Genomic DNA, 17,168 nt, shown 5'->3' with positions numbered 1-17,168 from the left:
CTCCCCGAGCCCCTCGTCTGCTGCCCTCCACGCCCCACTCCCCGCCCGCCCTGAGCCCTTCTGCTCGCCATCCTGCCCTCCCGGAGCCCCTCGTCCTCCACTATCCGCGCCTGCCTGCCCCACCGCCTTGACCTCTGCGCGCCCCTCGTCCCCTGCCATCCGCACCTGCCCACACCGCCGCCCTCCTTTCCCCGCGCCCCTTGTCCCCTGCCCCGCCTCCCTGCCCTCCCCATGCCCCTTCCTCCACCCTCCCCAAGGGCCTCGTCCCCACCGCCCTGCCCTCCCTGAACCCCTTGACCCCACTGTCCACACCCCACTTCCCTGCCCTCCCCAAGCCCCATTGCACACGACCTCCCTGTCCCACCTCCCCACCCTCCCCGAGCCCCTCATCCCCTGCCTGCGCACCATGAGCTCCTCGACTCCTGTCCGTGCGCCTTGTCCCACACCACACTGCGCGGACGCCCCAAGCCCCTTGTCTACCCTGCACACCCCTGTTCTCTGTCTCCTGTTCACAACACCCATCCCAGACCGCAGCCTCCTGGTCCTGGGCTCCTCCCACATGTGCAGACCTCCTCCCCCTGCCCTGAGGGCGTGTCCCCAGCCCCACCGCCCCAGTGCTGACTGCTCCGGCCCTGCTCCCAGGTGCAGAAGCTCCAGGCCATCCTGAAACCCATGATGTTGCGGCGGCTGAAGGAGGATGTAGAGAAGAACCTGGCGCCCAAGCAAGAGACCATCATCGAGGTGGAGCTGACCAACATCCAGAAGAAATACTACCGGGCCATCCTGGAGAAGAATTTCTCCTTCCTGTCCAAGGGAGCGGGGCACACCAATATGCCCAACCTGCTCAACACCATGATGGAGCTGCGCAAGTGCTGCAACCACCCCTATCTCATCAACGGTGAGGGGCCAGGTGGGGAGCTCTCCCCTTGGGCAGCTGGCGCCCGCCCCCGCAATGGCAGCATCTCAGCAGGGCCAGGCGGGGGGCTGCCCCCTCGCCACCGGCACCTGTCCCTGCAGCTCCCCTCGGGCAGCGCTACTCCCTTGCCACTGGAGCCCGTCCCTGCAATGGGGGCATCTCAGCAGGGCCAGGCAGGGGCTCTCCCCTCGGACAGTGCTGCCCCCTTGCCATCGGCACCTGTACCCATAGCTCCCCTTGGGCAGCGCTGCCGCCTTGCCGCCGGCACCCGTCCCTGCAATGGGGGCATCTCAGCAGGGCCAGGCAGGGGGCTCTCCCCTCAGGCAGCGCTGGCCCCTTGCCACCGGCACCCGTCCCTGCAATGGGGGCATCTCAGCAGGGCCAGGCGGGGGCTCTCCCCTCAGGCAGTGCTGCCCCTTTGCCATCGGCACCTGTACCCACAGCTCCCCTTGGGCAGCACTGCCCCCTCGCCACCGGCGCCCGTCCCTGCAATGGGGGCATCTCAGCAGGGCCAGGCGGGGGCTCTCCCCTTGGGCAGCGCTGCCCCCTCGCCGCCGGCACCCGTCCCTGCAATGGGGGCATCTCAGCAGGGCCAGGCGGGGGCTCTCCCCTTGGGCAGCACTGCCCCCTCGCCGCCGGCACCCGTCCCTGCAATGGGGGCATCTCAGCAGGGCCAGGCGGGGGCTCTCCCCTTGGGCAGCACTGCCCCCTCGCCGCCGGCGCCCGTCCCTGCAATGGGGGCATCTCACTGCGGCCGGGTGGGGGGCTCTCCCCTTGGGCAGCACTGCCCACTCGCCGCCGGCGCCCATCCCTGCAATGGGGGCATCTCACGGCGGCCGGGTGGGGGGCTCTCCCCTTGGGCAGCACTGCCCCCTCGCCGCCGGCGCCCGTCCCTGCAATGGGGGCATCTCACTGCGGCCGGGTGGGGGGCTCTCCCCTTGGGCAGCACTGCCCCCTCGCCGCCGGCGCCCGTTCCTGCAATGGGGGCATCTCACTGCGGCCAGGTGGGGGGCTCTCCCCTTGGGCAGTGCTGCCCCCTCGCCACCGGAACCCGTCCCTCCAAAGGGGGCATCTCAGTGGGGCCAGGTGGGGGGAATGCAGGACCCAAGGCTAACGCGGCCACCTGTTCTTTCCCCGTCAGGCGCGGAGGAGAAGATCCTGGCTGAGTTCCGGGACTCCTGCCCGCACTACGTGCCCCACGACCTGCACCTCCAGGCCATGGTGCGCTCGGCTGGCAAGCTGGTGCTCATTGACAAGTTGCTGCCCAAGCTCAAGGCAGGCGGCCACAAGGTGCTGATCTTCTCACAGATGGTGCGCTGCCTCGACATCTTGGAGGACTACCTCATCCAGAGGCGGTGAGGGCACCTGCTATTCCAGGGCGTGTGTGTGAACAGATGCTCTTCCCGGCAGGGGTTGGGATCTGTGGGGGGGTGACCTTAGCTCTGCTGTAGGGCGTACATCCACACACGCTGTGGTAGGTTGGAAGGGGTATACGGGGCTAGTGGTAGTGCAGCGGGGCATACAGTTCCATCACTAGGCCCTACGTAAACACGGTGCTGGCCCCTCCCTCGCAGGTACCTGTACGAGCGGATTGACGGACGGGTGCGGGGGAACCTGCGGCAGGCCGCCATCGACCGCTTCAGCAAGCCTGACTCGGACCGCTTCGTCTTCCTGCTGTGCACCCGGGCAGGCGGCCTGGGTATCAACCTCACCGCAGCCGACACCTGCATCATCTTCGACTCAGACTGGAACCCGCAGAACGACCTGCAGGTAGCGGGGACCCTCCCCTGCCCCACACCGTCCCCATTGTGTACTGCCTCCGAGAGCTGATGAGGGGGTCATGCCCTTCTCTTCCTGTACTCCCTGCAGTGTCATCGTCATTTCTCCAGGGCTCCCCGTCCACAGAGCACCTTCTGGGGTCCCTGAGTGTTCTCTTACCCCACAACCCTGCCCCATACCTGAGCATCCCCTGGGGCTGTCCCACCCCCATGCCCTTCCCAGGCCCAACAATCACTGTCCCTCAGCACACGCTGGGTCCCGCGCCCCAGGCTCTGGCTCCTCCCCCTACCAAACGCACCGAGCGCCATGATGCCCCTCTCTCCCCAGGCACAGGCGCGCTGCCACCGGATCGGGCAGAGCAAGGCCGTGAAGGTCTATCGCCTCATCACCCGCAACTCCTACGAGCGCGAGATGTTCGACAAGGCCAGCCTCAAGCTGGGGCTGGACAAGGCCGTGCTGCAGTCCATGAATGGGCGCGAGGGCAGCATCGCCGGGGTGAGAGTGCGCGGGGAGCCATGGCATGGCTCCAATCCAGCCCCAGGAAGAGGGACTAGTGGGCTCAGGGTGGTGGGCTGGTGGGAGGCTGTGACGTTCGGGTACCCCTGGGCTGGGGTGGTGGCATGGTGGGGAGGTGGTTCAGGCGGGCTGTGACGTTGGAGGTTCCCATGGGCTGGGGTGGTGGCGGCATGGTGGGGAGGTTCCAGGGGGGCTATGACATTGGGGTACCTGTGGGCTGGGGTGGTGACATGAGGGGGAGGAGGATCTGGGGGGCTGGGGGGTGCAGTAACGTTGGGGTACCCATGGGCTGGGGTTGGGGCATGGCGGGTAGGCGGTTCTAGGGGGCTGAGTGGTACAGTGACGTTCGGGTGCCCGTGGGCTGGGGTGGTGGCATGATGGGGAGGAGGATCCGGAGGGCTGGGTGTTGCAGTGACATTGGGGTGCCTGTGGGCTGGGGTGGTGGCATGGTGGGGAGGAGGATCCGGAGGGCTGGGGGTTGCTGTGATGTTGGGGTGCCCGTGGGCTGGGGTGGTGGCATGGTGGGGAGGAGGATCCGGAGGGCTGGGTGTTGCAGTGACATTGGGGTGCCTGTGGGCTGGGGTGGTGGCATGGTGGGGAGGAGGATCCGGAGGGCTGGGGGTTGCTGTGATGTTGGGGTGCCCGTGGGCTGGGGTGGTGGCATGGTGGGGAGGAGGATCTGGAGGGCTGGGGGTTGCTGTGACTTTGGGGTGCCTGTGGGCTGGGGTGGTGGCATGGTGGGGAGGAAGATCTGGGGGGCTGGGGGTTACTGTGACTTTGGGGTACTCGTGGGCTGGGGTGGTGGCATGGTGGGTAGGCGGATCTGGGGGGCTGGGGTTTCTGTGACGTTGGGGTACCCGTGGGCTGGGGTGGGGGCATGACAGGGAGGTGGATCTGGGGGTTGCTGTGACGTTGGGGTACCTGTGGGCTGGGGTGGGGGCATGGTGGGGAGGCGGATCCGGGGGGCTGGGGGTTGCTGTGACGTTGGGGTACCCGTGGGCTGGGGTGGGGGCATGGTGGGGAGGCGGATCTGGGGGGCTGGGAGTTGCTGTGACGTTGGGGGTACCTGTGGGAACGGTGTGTTGTCCCCCTCCCCAGATCCAGCAGTTCTCAAAGAAGGAGATCGAGGACCTGCTGCGCAAGGGGGCCTACGCTGCCATCATGGAGGAGGACGATGAGGGCTCCAAGTTCTGCGAGGAGGATATTGACCAGATCCTGCTGCGCCGTACGACCACTATCACCATTGAGAGTGAGGGAAAGGGCTCCACCTTCGCCAAGGTACCCCCGGTTGCCCCGCGCAGATTCCTCCTGTAGATACCCCCAACCCCCGCTTCTGGAGAGAGTGCAGGAGCTCCCCCTTCACCAGGGTCCAGCTCTGCCTCCCCACTGCCCTGCGGGGCCATGGCTCACCGGTATCCCGGTGGGAGGGACAGATGGACACTGAGGTCAGCCTGTGGGTGGGGAATGGAAGTGTGGAGGGACAAATGGGACGGCTAGACACATGGTGCATTGGAGCTTGGAGATCCAGGGGCACCACCCCCGCCGCCTACCCCGTTCCCCCCCTGTTCTCCCCTCCCCACACATTACTAACCCCCTAGCTGCCTCCACCAGGCGAGCTTCGTGGCCTCGGAGAACCGCACAGATATCGCCCTGGATGACCCCAACTTCTGGCAGAAATGGGCCAAGAAAGCGGACCTGGACCTGGACCTTCTGAACAGCAAGGTCGGGGTGGGAGGAGTGGGCAAAAGGGGGCGTGGGACATGGGTGTTGGGGGTGGGGAACATGCCCTCTTCAGCTGTGGGGGGAGGGGCTGAAGAGCATCGGGTGGGGGAGTGGGTTGCTAGGGACCCCAGAACTTCCCGTCCCCATGGGAGACAGAGACACAGTCGCCCCAGTATTGTGGATGGGCATCGGGTCAGAGCCCTACTTGGAGGAGAGGCAGTTTCCCGCTGTGCTGTGAGCCCCCCCAGGTTCCTGGCTCTAGCTCTCACTCCCAGGCTTCCCTGGGCGCCCCCAAAAGCCCCAGCCTGTCCTGAAAGGGAACCCACCTTGGAGAGGTGGAGAGGGGGTCTGGGCGGCAGGAGGTTCTCCCAGCCGGAGGGGTGGGAGGCATATCCTAGAGCTACTCTCCTACAGCAGGAGCTGGTTCTGGGGGCTGGGCTGGCAGCACTCCCTGTGTGCGCCCCCCCCCCCCCCCCCAATCTAGGTGTAACCGTCCCTCCCCTCCCAGAATAACCTGGTGATCGACACGCCGCGGGTGCGGAAGCAGACCCGGCACTTCAGCACCCTGAAGGACGACGACTTGGTGGAGTTCTCGGACCTGGAGAGCGAGGACGAAGAGCGGCCGCGCTCCAGACGTCATGACCGCCACCACCCCCTGCACCACTCATACGGGCGTACGGACTGCTTCCGCGTGGAGAAGCACCTGCTGGTCTATGGGTAAGGAGGGCTTGTCGGGGGTTCCCAGGGCTGGCGCTGACCCAGCCAGTCCCCCAGGGCTGCAGGTGCCGGTGGGAGGGCTTGGTATGGCTGGGTTCTTTGTGGCAGGGGACACGGGGGGTGTATCTGGAGGAGATCTCAGGGCCAGCGCTCAACCAGCCAGTCCCCCAGGCCTGTGGGTGCTGGTGGGAGGACTTGGTAGTCCGGGTTCCTTGTGGCAGGGGATACTGGGGGAGGGGTCTCGGGGCCAGCGCTGACCCATGCAGCTCCCCACAGCTGGGGCCGCTGGCGAGAGATCCTGTCCCACGGGCGGTTCAAGCGGCGCCTGTCGGAGCGGGACGTGGAGACGATCTGCCGTGCCATCCTGGTCTACTGCCTGCTGCACTACCGAGGTGATGAGAACATCAAGGGTTTCATCTGGGACCTGATCAGCCCGGCTGAGAACGGCAAGGCCAAGGAGCTGCAGAACCACTCGGGTGAGGGATCCCAGCTCGCTCCTTGCCTAGCTGCCTCAGAGAGGAGCCATGGAGCCCCTTGGGTGTGACGCCCTGAGCTGACCTCTCTGTCCATCTGTCCTCCAGGCTTGTCAATCCCCGTGCCGCGGGGGCGCAAGGGCAAGAAGGTGAAGTCCCAGAGCACTTTTGATGTCCACAAAGCCGAGTGGATCCGCAAGTACAACCCTGACACGCTCTTCCAGGACGAGAGCTACAAGAAGCACCTCAAGCACCAGTGCAACAAGTAAGGGACCCAGGTGTCCGGGTTCCCCCCAACACACACACACTCACTCTCACTCTTACTCTCTCCCTCTCCCCCACCCCCCCACCACTGGTACAGGGGACCCAGGCATCTGCCTGCCCCCCAGCATGCACACGCTCGCTCTCTCACCACTGGTACAGGGGACCCAGGCATCCGCCTGCCCCCCAACACGCACACTCACCACTAATGCAAGTAGGGGACCCCGGTGTCCAGGCCCCCTCCCCCCAGCGCGCACACTCAACACTGGTACAAGCAGGGGACCCAGACATCCAGCTCTCCTTCCCTGCCCCCCACATCCCTCCGATACACGCCACTGGTACAGGGGACCCCGACATCCGGGCTCCCCACAACACGCACACACTCACCAGTAGTACACACACACACCCCCACCCACCACTGGTACAGGGGACCCAGGTGTCCGGGCTCCCCACAACACACACACACCCCACTACAGGTCCGGGCTGCTCTCCCCTGGCTGGGGATGGGGCCCTGGCCTCTTGATCCCCAGCATGGGCTCAGTGTTCTCTCTGACCCTGCGATGTGTCTCTGCCAGGGTGCTGCTGCGAGTGCGAATGCTGTACTACCTGCGCCAGGAGGTGATTGGGGACCAGGCCAGCAAGGTGCTGGCTGGTGCTGGTGCCAGGTAATGCACCTTCTGCCCCTCCCACACTGTGCTCCACTGCCTCTCCCCCCCCATGCCCCTCACTGCTGCCTGTTCTGTCTCCCGCCCTGTCCCTGGTCCGTCCCAGTCGCTTGCCCCCTCTCCTCCCTGCGTCTGGGCCTGCATCTCACTTGTTTCTCTGCCCTCTCTCCTCTCAGCGAGATCGACATCTGGTTCCCGCTGGTGGAGCAGCTGGAGGTGCCAACCGGCTGGTGGGACGCTGAGGCCGACAAGTCCCTGCTTATTGGGGTCTTCAAGCATGGTGCGTGTGTGGGGGTGGGTGTAAGGACTCGGCTCCCCTGGGTTGGCAGCACGGGGCGGGGTGAATTGTGCATGTGATGGGAAGGGAGCAGACAGGCCCAGAGCGGCTGGGCCAGGGAAGGCTGTTTCTGGCCCCAGTGTGTGTCTCTGTGCACAGAGAGGGCAGCGGGGTGCTGACCCCTGACCTGTGCCTCCTCCCCCCAGGCTACGAAAAGTACAACACGATGCGAGCTGACCCTGCTCTCTGCTTCCTGGAGAAGGCCGGGCGCCCCGATGACAAGGCCATCGCTGCGGAGCACCGCCTGGATGTGGGGGAGGGGTGAGGATTGTCATGGGTAGGGGCGGGGCCTGGGCACGGGGGCAGGGTGAGTGACTGTCCAGGGCAGTGTCTCTCAAACTTGTGTTTTGGTGACCCCTTTCTCCCAGCAAACCTCTGAGTGCCACCTCCCTTATAAATTAAAAACCCTGTTTTGTATTTAACACTCTTATCAATGCTGGAGACAAAGCAGGGTTTGGGGGTGGAGACTGACAGCTCGCACAACCCCCAGTTTGAGAACCCCTGGTCTAGGGGCAGGGCCTGGGCATGCGGGTAGAGAGGGGGAGTGGCAGCCATCAGGGTGGGGCCTGGGTAACCTGTCCAGAGGGGTGGGGTGTAATACCGACCCCCCAGCAGCACGTGGCTCTGCCCTGTCGGGGAATGTTCTGAGGCACCAGCCCCGCAGGGGCTGTGGAGGAGGCCCAGCTGGGGGCAGTTCCTAACCCCTAACTTTCCCATGGGCCTCAGGGCGGAGTTTGACAAAGACTGCGAGGACCCTGAATACAAACCGCTGTCCGGGCCAGCCAAGGAGCAGGATGATGAGGTGAGAGCTACTCCTGGCCACCCCCTCACCCCAGGGTCCCCCTTTCCACACTGAGTTCCCCATCCCCCTGCCATAATCCAGCCCCCTCATTGGCTCCTGGGGGCATCTGTCCCTGTCTGGGGTAGGCACTAGGCTGCGTGTCGGGCAGGGGGCGGGTGAAATGGCTGAGGGGCACAATACTCCCAGTCCTTAGTGTCTGTCTCCTTCCTCACCCCCAGGCTGATCCCCTGATGCTGCTGGACGAGGAGATCTCGGTGGTGGATGGGGATGAAGGTAGGGGGGTGAGGGAGAGGGTGGCTGGAGCACAGAGGGGGTTAAAACAGGCACTGTCCTGTAGCATGTAGGCTGTGGGTGGCTAGGAGGGGTTTGGGGTGCAGGGTCTGTGTGCGCTGGAGGGCTCTGACCCCTGTCTCCCAGCAGGCCTGCCGGGGGGGGGGGGGGGGTGTGCAGGGTCCATGCACTGGGAGGGCTCTGACCCGTTGTCCCTCTGCAGGCCAGCTGGGGGAGTGTTGGGGTGCAGAGTCCGTGCACTGTGGGGGCTCTAACCCCTGTTGTCCCCCTGCAGGCCAGCCGGCCCAGCCTGGGCACCTGTTCTGGCCGCCGGGCTCGGTACTCACGGCCCGCCTGCGGCGCCTCATCACCGCCTGCCAGCGGAGCTACAAGCAGGAGCAGCTGAAGATGGAAGCCGCAGAACGGGGGGACCGGCGGCGCCGGCGCTGCGAGGCAGCTTGCAAGCTCAAAGAGATGGTGCGCCGCGAGAAGCAGCAGCGGTGAGGCCAGGGCAACATGCAGCCAAAGGGGAGAGGGGGAGCCCCACCCTGTTCAAGGGGGTGCTGTGGAGACGGGACACGCACCCTGCAGCCACCACAGGCCTCTGGGATGGGGGTGCCTGGTCTGGGATCTGGGGCGAGGGTGGTGGGGCTTGGGGCAGAAATGCATCATCCTAGGGACTGGCTCAGCTCCATGGGCCGCTGAGGCTTTCCTGTTCCCTGCCCCCAGGTGGACGCGTCGGGAGCAATCAGATTTCTACCGCGTGGTGTCCAGTTTTGGGGTGGAGTACGACCCTGACACGCTGCGTTTCCACTGGGGCCGCTTCCGGGCCCTGGCACGGCTCAACCGCAAGACAGATGAAAGCCTCACAAAGTATTTCCATGGGTTTGTGGCCATGTGCCGGCAGGTGTGCCGGCTGCCCCCGGCCGCCAGCGATGGTGAGTGTCTGTCTGTCTCTGTGCTGGCTGTCAGTGACGGTGAGTTTGTCTGTCTGTCTGCCAGCAGCCCTGAGTGGGCATAAGATAGGGTGAGAATAGGGGAATGTTGGGGGTCTGGGCTCCCAAAATCTCTGAGCCCTGTGCCCCCCTCTCCCCCCCATCTCTCCCCGCAGAGTCCCCAGACCCCACGCTGTTCATCGAGCCCATCTCGGAGGAGCGGGCCTCCAGGACGCTGTATCGCGTGGACCTGCTGCGCCGTCTGCGGGAGCAGGTCCTGTGTCATCCGCTGCTGCAGGAGCGCCTGGCCCTGTGCCAGCCACCAGGCCCCGAGCTGCCCACCTGGTGGGAGTATGGGCGGCACGACGGGGAGCTCCTGCAGGGGGCAGCACGCCATGGGCTGAGCCAGACCAACACCACCGTCATGCAGGACCCCGACTTCTCCTTTCTGGCCGCCCGCCTCAGCTACTTGCATGGCCAGGCTGGGATGCCTCAACCCCCTGCAGGGGGTGCTGGAGCTGCCACAGCCTCCCCCCTGCCCCCCACGCCCGAGCTGCCGACCCCGCTGCTGCCTGTGCTTCTCCCCAAGCCTGACTCGGCTGATGACTCGGACTCCGAGCTCGACCTGGGGAAGCTCTCGCCCTCCACGTCTGGGTCGTCGTCGTCCTGCTCAGAGGACAGCGACGACGAGAGGGGTGAGTTTGGGACCCCCTGTATGCCTCTCCCTGGGCTTCCACCCCGTCCCCTCTGGGTCACCCATACCCTCCCTGAGCCAGGGATCCCGCCCCCTTCCACGTCCAGGTCATTGTCCTGCTCTGCGGACTGCGTGGAGTATGGGACCCCCATACGTTCTCCCTGTAACCAGACTGAGCTAGGGGTCTCCCTCAGCCAGCTCTGACTGCAAACTAGGGTGAGGGACTTGACCGCCCCCCCCCCCGTTCCAGTGACTGTGATGAGAAGTGGGGGTGCCCTCCTGCACCACCTCCAGAAGCCCTTAAAGGCCCATGGAGCCAGGAATTCTCCCCCCACACACACTTTGATATCAAGGTGTCCCCTGGCCTGAGAGACAAGCCCCTAGGGGGGTGGGGGCAAAGCAGTCTGTCTCTGCATCCTCCTCTCCCTTGTCTCTCTCCGCAGGCAGGGCAGCCTGCAGGATGGGCCCTGGCTGTGGGAAGCAGGAGCCCTCCGTCTCCCTGTGGCAGGAGTGGGGGGCAGGAGATGTCTCTCACCATCCTCTGTCTCCCGCTACCTTCACCCCCTAGGCATCATGTCCTGTGGCAGGAGTTGCCTATGGGGTGGAGTGTCTCTCACCATCCCTCTGGCATGGTGTCCTGCGGAGGGGGAAGGGGGGGTGTCTTTCTCCCCACCCCGCAGGCCTGGTGCCCTGCAAGGGGAAGCTGCCCATTAGTGGTGTGGTGTCTGTATCACCACCCCCAGGCACATGCTTTGTGGGGGAAAGCTGTCCATGGGGTGGCGCGGGGTGTCCATCTCTTCCCCACGCCTGGTTTCCTGCAGAGGGAAGCTGTCCATGGGGTGGCGCGGGGTGTCTGTATCACGCCCCCCCCGCCCCCCCTCCCAGGCACAGTGCCTTGCGGAGGAGAGCTGACCATGGAGGGTGTGGTGTCCATCTCACCACCCCGCTCTTTCCCCACTCCCAGGCACAATGTCGTGCGGGGGCCAGCTGTCCATGGGGTGGGGGGTATCTGACTCTCCCCACGCCTGATGCCCTGCAGGGGGAAGCTGTCCATGGGGGGCAGGGTTTCTGTATACCACCCTCAGGCACAATGCCCTGCAGAGAGGAGCTGACTATGGGGACTGTGGTGTCCGGCTCACCACCCCGCTCTTTCCCCACCCCCAGGCACCATGCCGTGCGGGGGCAAGCTGTCCGAGGAGGAGGAGTCGTCCTTGCTCTCCCTGCCCACCTCCCAGGAGGGCGACTCTCCCCAGCCCACTGCCCCGGAGCTGCTGCTGCAGGAGCGGCAGCGTGCCCACGAGTGGCCCAAGGTACTGCTCCCTGGCCAGGGCAGGGAGACACAAACCCGGCCCTGATCATCTGAGGAGCTGGGTGGGGCTGTTGGGGGTAGGTTCTGTGGGGGTGTTTAGGGGTTATAGTTACATGGCAGGTTTTGATGGGGTGGTTGCTGTGGCTCTGTGGGGGGGATGGGGTGGTTGCCCTGGTTCTGGGGGGGGAATGGGGTGGTTGGCATAGTTACGGCTCGTAATGGGGTGGTTGCCATGGTGACACTGACATTCCCCCCCCCACCCCCGGTCTCCCCCAGGACCGGGTGCTCATTAACCGCATCGACCTGGTGTGTCAGGCTGTGCTGTCGGGGAAGTGGCCCTCAAGTCAGCGCAGCCAGGAGCTCTGCGGGGTCCAAGGGGGAGACCTTGCCCCTCGGCTGCCAGGTGACTATGCCAGTTCGCCTGCTCCCCATGCCTGCCCCCAGGAGGAAGCGCCAGCCCTGTACACCCGTCTCCGGCACAGCCCCGAGGATAAGGAGTTCACTGTGCAGATCAAGGACGTGAGTGGAGGTTTGGGGGTGCCAGTCCCGTGGGAGGGGGAGTGGGGGTTACAGGGGATGTCTCTCCAGAGGTGGTGCCTGTGATGACTTGCCATGCTAATACCGACATCTCCCTGGCACTGCATGTGGCTCTGCCCTGGGGAAGAATGAGTTAAGCTCGCTTCTCATGGAGACCTGAGGTGCCTGCTCCCCTGTGGTTCGGGGGGGGGGGAGGAGGTCATGCTGGGATGGCATTGGCCCCCATTTCCCGGCCCCCATGCTGACCCTGTCTCTCCCCCAGGAGGAGGGGATCAAGCTGACGTTCCAGAAGCATAAGCTGATCCCCAATGGCACTCTACATGAGCGGCACCCGCACCCACTGGGCCACAAGAAGAGCAGCAAAAAGCTGGTGGAGGTGAGGGGGTGAGAGTGTATCGGAGGGGGTGGGGGTCCAGCCAGAGCTGCAGAGCTTCCGAGGTGGGGTTGTATGCACAGGGGTGTCAGCCTTCATGGAAGCTGCAGTGCCTGAGGGGAGGGTCTGTCTCCTGACTGGGGGAGTCTCTACCTCAGCTGGAGCTGTAGTACCTGGGGAGGTGGGATTGTTGGGGGGAGGGGGTCCTCTCTCGTGGCTGGTGGGGCTCGGTGGGGTCTCACTCTCCTGACTGGGGGTGTCTCTGCCCCAGCTGGAGCTGCAGTGCTTGGAAGGGCTGCGGGGCCCCGACATCGACCTGGAGGCACGGATCCCAGTGGTGCACAAGGCCAATGGGACATTGCTAGTGGGGGAGGCAGCCCCACGCCGAGCTGATCTGGAGGCCTGGCTACATGCACACCCTGACTTTGCCATTGACCCCCGCTTCCTGGCTGTGAGTGTCACCCCGCCTCTCCCTTCTGTCAGGGCCATGCTGGAGAGTCCGGAGCCCTCAGGCCCCCGCTTCCTGCCTCTTCAGCCTGGGCTCCTGCTCCCCAGTGCCAGTCTGGACATGGGAGAGAAATGGGCTTTGGACATGGACACACACACACACCTCTCTTCCTCCCTGGTGTGGCTCTCCTGCATGTGATCCACCTGAACTGCCCCCTCACTCCCAGGGACACAACTGTGCCCGGAACACACTCCAGGAGTGTTCAGCAGGCCCAGGGCCCTATGGGAATGGACTCTGGTTGGCCCCAAATAGAGGGAGGCTCTGATAACTACTGCAGCCTGGTGCAGTGAGGCTGCTGTCGGGTAGAGGCCCTTCAGGGAGGTGGGGCCCTGAGAAGTTGCTCCGCTGGGGGAAGCAGAGCCAGAGCTGAATAACCAGTTGTCACTTTCTCTTGCCCTGATCCCTGTGTATCATTCCCTGTTCCCACCCCCCAGTACATGGAAGAGCGGCGCAAGCAGCACAAGTGGCACCGGTGTAAAAAGACAGGCCCAGTGGAGCTGAGTTGCCTGCCGGGGTTGGAACGGGGCCTGGGGGCCAGTGGCTCCCACAATGGCAAGAAGGTGAGAGGCAGGAGCTAACCCCTCCCTGTTCACCCCCTTCCATCTCACCCAGGGTTCACCCAGCCCCCTCCCATTGATCTACCCCCCACCTTTACCGTTCACCTTCATACAGCCTGTTCTAACTCTCTACAAGGACAAGGCCCAGAGGCTCTCTGTCTCTGCCTTGATTCTCCTTGGGTTTCATCCCTCAGATCCCCCTATGGTGTCTGCTCCCTTGGGAGAGGGGTGTGGCAGTGAGGGAAATCTCTAGCTGCTAGGCGGGGGGGTCCACTCTCCTTGTTGGGGGCAGGCTAGCCCCACAGCGGGAGTGCACTGGGGTGGGGAGCCTTGCACCACTAAATCCTCGCCCCTCTCTCTCCCTTCCCAGGGCTTCATGACTGACCCTGTGATGAGCCGACTGTTGCCAGGGCCATTGGAATCCGATGGGGGCCTGAAACAGCCACGGGGTCGCCAGGCTGGTGTGGAGCTGTCCAAGATGGTATCCCTGATGGGCGGGGCCGGGCGGGGCCAGCTGGGGGTTATGGGGCCTCTGTCTTTACATGGCCCCTTCCAGCCTGGACCAGCCCCTGGCTCTTCCCTGCCATACATGCCCTTCCCTACAGCTTCCTCCTCTGGATCCCTGCTGCACTCAGGGTTGGGCCATGGCAGCTATCCCCCAGGCCCGCACATGCACCTGGGCTCCCTGGGGCACCCGCAGCCTGAAGAGGAAGAAGAGGATGAGGAAGAGGAGATAGACAACTTATCTCAGGGCTATGCCAGTTCAGAACAGGACTTCTCCCTGCTCGATGACCCTATGATGCCAGCCAACTCAGACTCCAGTGATGGTGCTAATGACGGAGGCAACTGAGCTGAACAGACCAAAGGGGGTACTGGAACTCACTATGTGGGGGATGGCTGGAGAGACCCTATCATGGGCCCTCAGCATCCATCAAACAATCCTCTTCCCTTGCTGGGGGTCAGTATACAGAGTTGGGGGGACTCTGCCCTGACCTGGGGTGATGGGAATGGGCACAGAGCCTGTCCTGGGGCAGGGGAGCCTCCTTGGGCTTGATGTATGTGGGCTTGGCCAGTAAAACTGCATCCCAGCATGAGGCATCAGCTGGGGTCACCTCCCAACCTGTGGCATTATCGGCCAGCGTCTATCCCTGCTCCTTACTTGGCCTTCAGGGGGTGGCAGCCCCTATTCTTAGCCCCAGCTGTGCAGGGCCCAATGCTGTATTGTAGGGGGGAGGGGGGCTATATTTATATAAATATGTAATATGTCTTGTGTAATAGGGCAAGGGTGGGGAGGAGATGCTGCAGTGGGGCCGGGACCCTGTGGGGGCTGCCATGCAGCTGGAGCGGGTGAGGGGTGGGGGTGGCCTGGGTTAGCGCTTCCTGTAGTTGGATTTTTTTTTCTAATAAAAGAAACAAAATGCAAAAAAAAAAGTCCCCTACCCCTGGTGTATGCGGTGGGCCTGGAGGAACTGTGGACTCCGAGCTATATGCCTGGGGCAGAGGGAGCAAGTCTTATCTAGTTTCACAGCAGCCCTGTCCCATGAGCGACTAGGCTCTCCAGGCTCCGAAATGAGACTTTGCCAGGCCTTTCCCTCCTGGTGCACCTTCCCCTGCGGAGGCCCAGCCGGCCCTTGGGGGGGGTGAGCAGGCACCCAGCCCTGCTCCCCCTATGGGGCCTGAAGTCTGCCCCTTGCTGGAGTGTCAGCCTGGGCCACCTGTCCCAGCCTCCTCCAGGGCAAAAGGTGGGAGACCAGCCAGGCTGCCTGCCCTCTCTTCTCCCCCTCCACCCCACCCCCACTGGGCCCTAGGGGCTCCCTGTCCTGGCCCAGGGGGGCTCTGTGCCCCTCCCCTGTCGTGGCACCACCTACCCCTGCCCCTCCCCCACGATCCAGGGCAAAGGGTGGGAGACCAGCCAGGCTGCCTGCCCTCTCTTCTCTCCCCCACTGGGCCCTAGGGGCTCCCTGTCCTGGCCCAGGGGGGCTCTGTGCCCTCCCCTGTCTTGGCCCCTGGGCCCCCCGCCCCTCCCCCCCATCCAGCCCCTCCTGACCCATGGGTCTCCCCTCTTGAGCGCGCATCAGGTTTCCGGCGGGGCGCGCGTGCAGGCGAGAGGGGAGGGGAGGGCTGCGCGTGGGAGCCAGGGTGTCACGTGGTCGAGGGCGCGCGGCGGCGTAACCACGTGTTTATCACGCGGGAAGGGGGGTATCCAGGCTACGCATGCGTAGCGGGATCACGTGCCCGGCGCTGCGCGCGCGCCTGGGGAGGCCGTCTGCGCGGGGCGGGACGTTTCGGGGCCGCGCCTGGAAGTGGATGGGGGGGCCCGCGGGCGCGGGCACCGGCCGGAGCGGAAAGTGGGTCGCGGGGCGGGGCGGAGGAGGCGCTTCCGGGGCCGAGGGGCCGCGGGTGGGCCTGGATGCGCGGGGACGGCCGAGCCGGAGTCTCCATGGCGATCGGCTGAGCCGCGAGGCCTTTACCGCCTGGTAAAGGTCTCATATGGACTGGCAGGTCAGGCCGGGACCTCCCCTCCGGCCCCTCGCGCCCGGCCTCGTTATCGCCTGCCCCGGGACCATCCCTGCCCCCCCCGACCCCGCCGTGCTATCCTGCCCGTTCCCGCCACCCCTTATGCCGCCGGTACTCCCTGCCCCCCGGACCTCCCCGCCCCCGGTCGCTGTATTCCTGCCCCCCGGGACCTCCCCCCCCTCGCCCCCCCCCTCGCCCCGGACCCCCCGCCATCCATGCCCCCGGCTTCTCTTTCTGCCCCGTTGACTCCCTGCCCCCCCCGCGACTCCTCCCTGCCCTGGCCTCGTTATCTCCACCTCTGCACCACCCCGGACCCTCCCCGGCTCGCTATCCCGCCTATCGGCTCTGCCTTATCCCCGCCCCTGGGCCTGACTACCTGCCCCTCACCGCTCTGCCCCCCGGCTCGCTTATCCACTGCGCCCCCGGAACCTTCCCTGCCCCCTTCTCCCCCCCGGACCTCTGCTCTATCCCTTGCCCCCCCCCCGGACCCTCCGCCCTTCCCCGCCTCGCCCGCCTCGCTTACTGCCCCCGGGAACTCCTCTTGCCCACCACCGGAGCCTCCCATGCCCCCGGCCGTTCTTATCCTCCGGATCCCCTGCCCCCCGGACCCTCCCGATGCATCTCCCCCTGGACCTGCCCCCCTGACCCCACCCCGGCCATTCGCTTATTACCTGCCCCCTTCAGGACCTCCCTGCCCCTTCTCCCCCCGCCTGGCTCGGCTTATAAACTCCCCCCGACTTCTCCTGCCCCCCGGCCTCGACTTTGCCCTGCGCCCCCCGGACCCTTCCCTGCCCTCTGCTCCCCCCCCGGCCTCGCTTTATCCTGCTCCACCGGGACCTCCTGCCCTGTTCCCCCCTCTCCCGTCGCCTTCCCCTTTTCCGCGTCGCTGCCCTGCCCCGCTCATGCCCCTTCCTACCCCCCGGCTCGCTTATCTGTCCCCACTCGCCCCCCACCGTGTTACTTCACTGCTGCCCCATTTCTCCCCCCCCGGCCGCCTTCGCCCGTATCCCTGCCCCCCCTGTTCCGGCGCCCCCGACTCCCTCCCCTTTCCCCCGGCTCGCTTATCCCTGCCCCCCGGGACTTCCCTGGCCCCTGCCTCTCCCCCCTCCCCTGCTCCGCTTTCTGTGCCCCCGGACCTCCCTGCCCCCCCGCCTCGCTTTCCGCCCCCCGTGGACTCTGCCATCCCCCCCCGGTCTGCTGCTCCCTGACCTCCACCCGCCCCGCCTCGCTTTCCCTGTCCCGGACTCCCTGCCCTCCTTCTCCCTCCCCTGCCTCGCTTA

General features: G+C 65.4%; 2 protein-coding genes and 1 non-coding gene across 4 annotated transcripts in view; all 3 read left to right on the top strand.

Moving 5' to 3' along the window:
• Window positions 1-14,802, top strand: part of CHD8 (chromodomain helicase DNA binding protein 8) — a 16,552-nt gene extending 1,750 nt beyond the window's left edge. The window contains exons 3-25 of one of the 2 annotated variants that reach the window (XM_075072376.1): window positions 643-898; window positions 2,058-2,271; window positions 2,491-2,686; window positions 3,023-3,190; window positions 4,310-4,489; window positions 4,823-4,933; window positions 5,442-5,650; window positions 5,927-6,126; window positions 6,232-6,388; window positions 6,960-7,049; window positions 7,226-7,329; window positions 7,533-7,647; window positions 8,113-8,188; window positions 8,407-8,461; window positions 8,754-8,958; window positions 9,188-9,396; window positions 9,570-10,088; window positions 11,252-11,397; window positions 11,673-11,915; window positions 12,196-12,309; window positions 12,578-12,757; window positions 13,249-13,374; window positions 13,742-14,802. In XM_075072376.1, the coding sequence (XP_074928477.1) occupies window positions 643-898; window positions 2,058-2,271; window positions 2,491-2,686; window positions 3,023-3,190; window positions 4,310-4,489; window positions 4,823-4,933; window positions 5,442-5,650; window positions 5,927-6,126; window positions 6,232-6,388; window positions 6,960-7,049; window positions 7,226-7,329; window positions 7,533-7,647; window positions 8,113-8,188; window positions 8,407-8,461; window positions 8,754-8,958; window positions 9,188-9,396; window positions 9,570-10,088; window positions 11,252-11,397; window positions 11,673-11,915; window positions 12,196-12,309; window positions 12,578-12,757; window positions 13,249-13,374; window positions 13,742-14,221 (4,353 nt within the window). In that variant the 3' untranslated portion in view covers window positions 14,222-14,802. The remainder of the gene's footprint in view (window positions 1-642; window positions 899-2,057; window positions 2,272-2,490; window positions 2,687-3,022; window positions 3,191-4,309; window positions 4,490-4,822; window positions 4,934-5,441; window positions 5,651-5,926; window positions 6,127-6,231; window positions 6,389-6,959; window positions 7,050-7,225; window positions 7,330-7,532; window positions 7,648-8,112; window positions 8,189-8,406; window positions 8,462-8,753; window positions 8,959-9,187; window positions 9,397-9,569; window positions 10,089-11,251; window positions 11,398-11,672; window positions 11,916-12,195; window positions 12,310-12,577; window positions 12,758-13,248; window positions 13,375-13,741) is intronic. The other variant, XM_032786031.2, reaches the window with a different exon arrangement.
• On the top strand, window positions 11,991-12,098 carry LOC116828070 (small nucleolar RNA U6-53/MBII-28). Its single transcript, XR_004374428.1, has one exon. It is a non-coding gene; the product is annotated as a small nucleolar RNA U6-53/MBII-28 (small nucleolar RNA).
• Window positions 14,803-15,741: 939 nt separating the features above from the next.
• The window catches only part of LOC142047742 (FACT complex subunit SPT16-like), a 4,048-nt gene continuing 2,621 nt past the window's right edge, over window positions 15,742-17,168 (top strand). The window contains exon 1 of the mRNA XM_075072375.1: window positions 15,742-15,873. Coding sequence (XP_074928476.1) covers window positions 15,862-15,873 — 12 coding nt within the window. The 5' untranslated portion in view covers window positions 15,742-15,861. The remainder of the gene's footprint in view (window positions 15,874-17,168) is intronic.

Source organism: Chelonoidis abingdonii, chromosome 14 (genome assembly GCF_003597395.2).
Source record: "Chelonoidis abingdonii isolate Lonesome George chromosome 14, CheloAbing_2.0, whole genome shotgun sequence".
NCBI lineage: Eukaryota > Metazoa > Chordata > Testudines > Testudinidae > Chelonoidis > Chelonoidis abingdonii.
The sequence above is the reverse complement of the archived record's forward strand: the minus strand, read 5'-3'. Positions and strand labels throughout refer to the sequence as shown.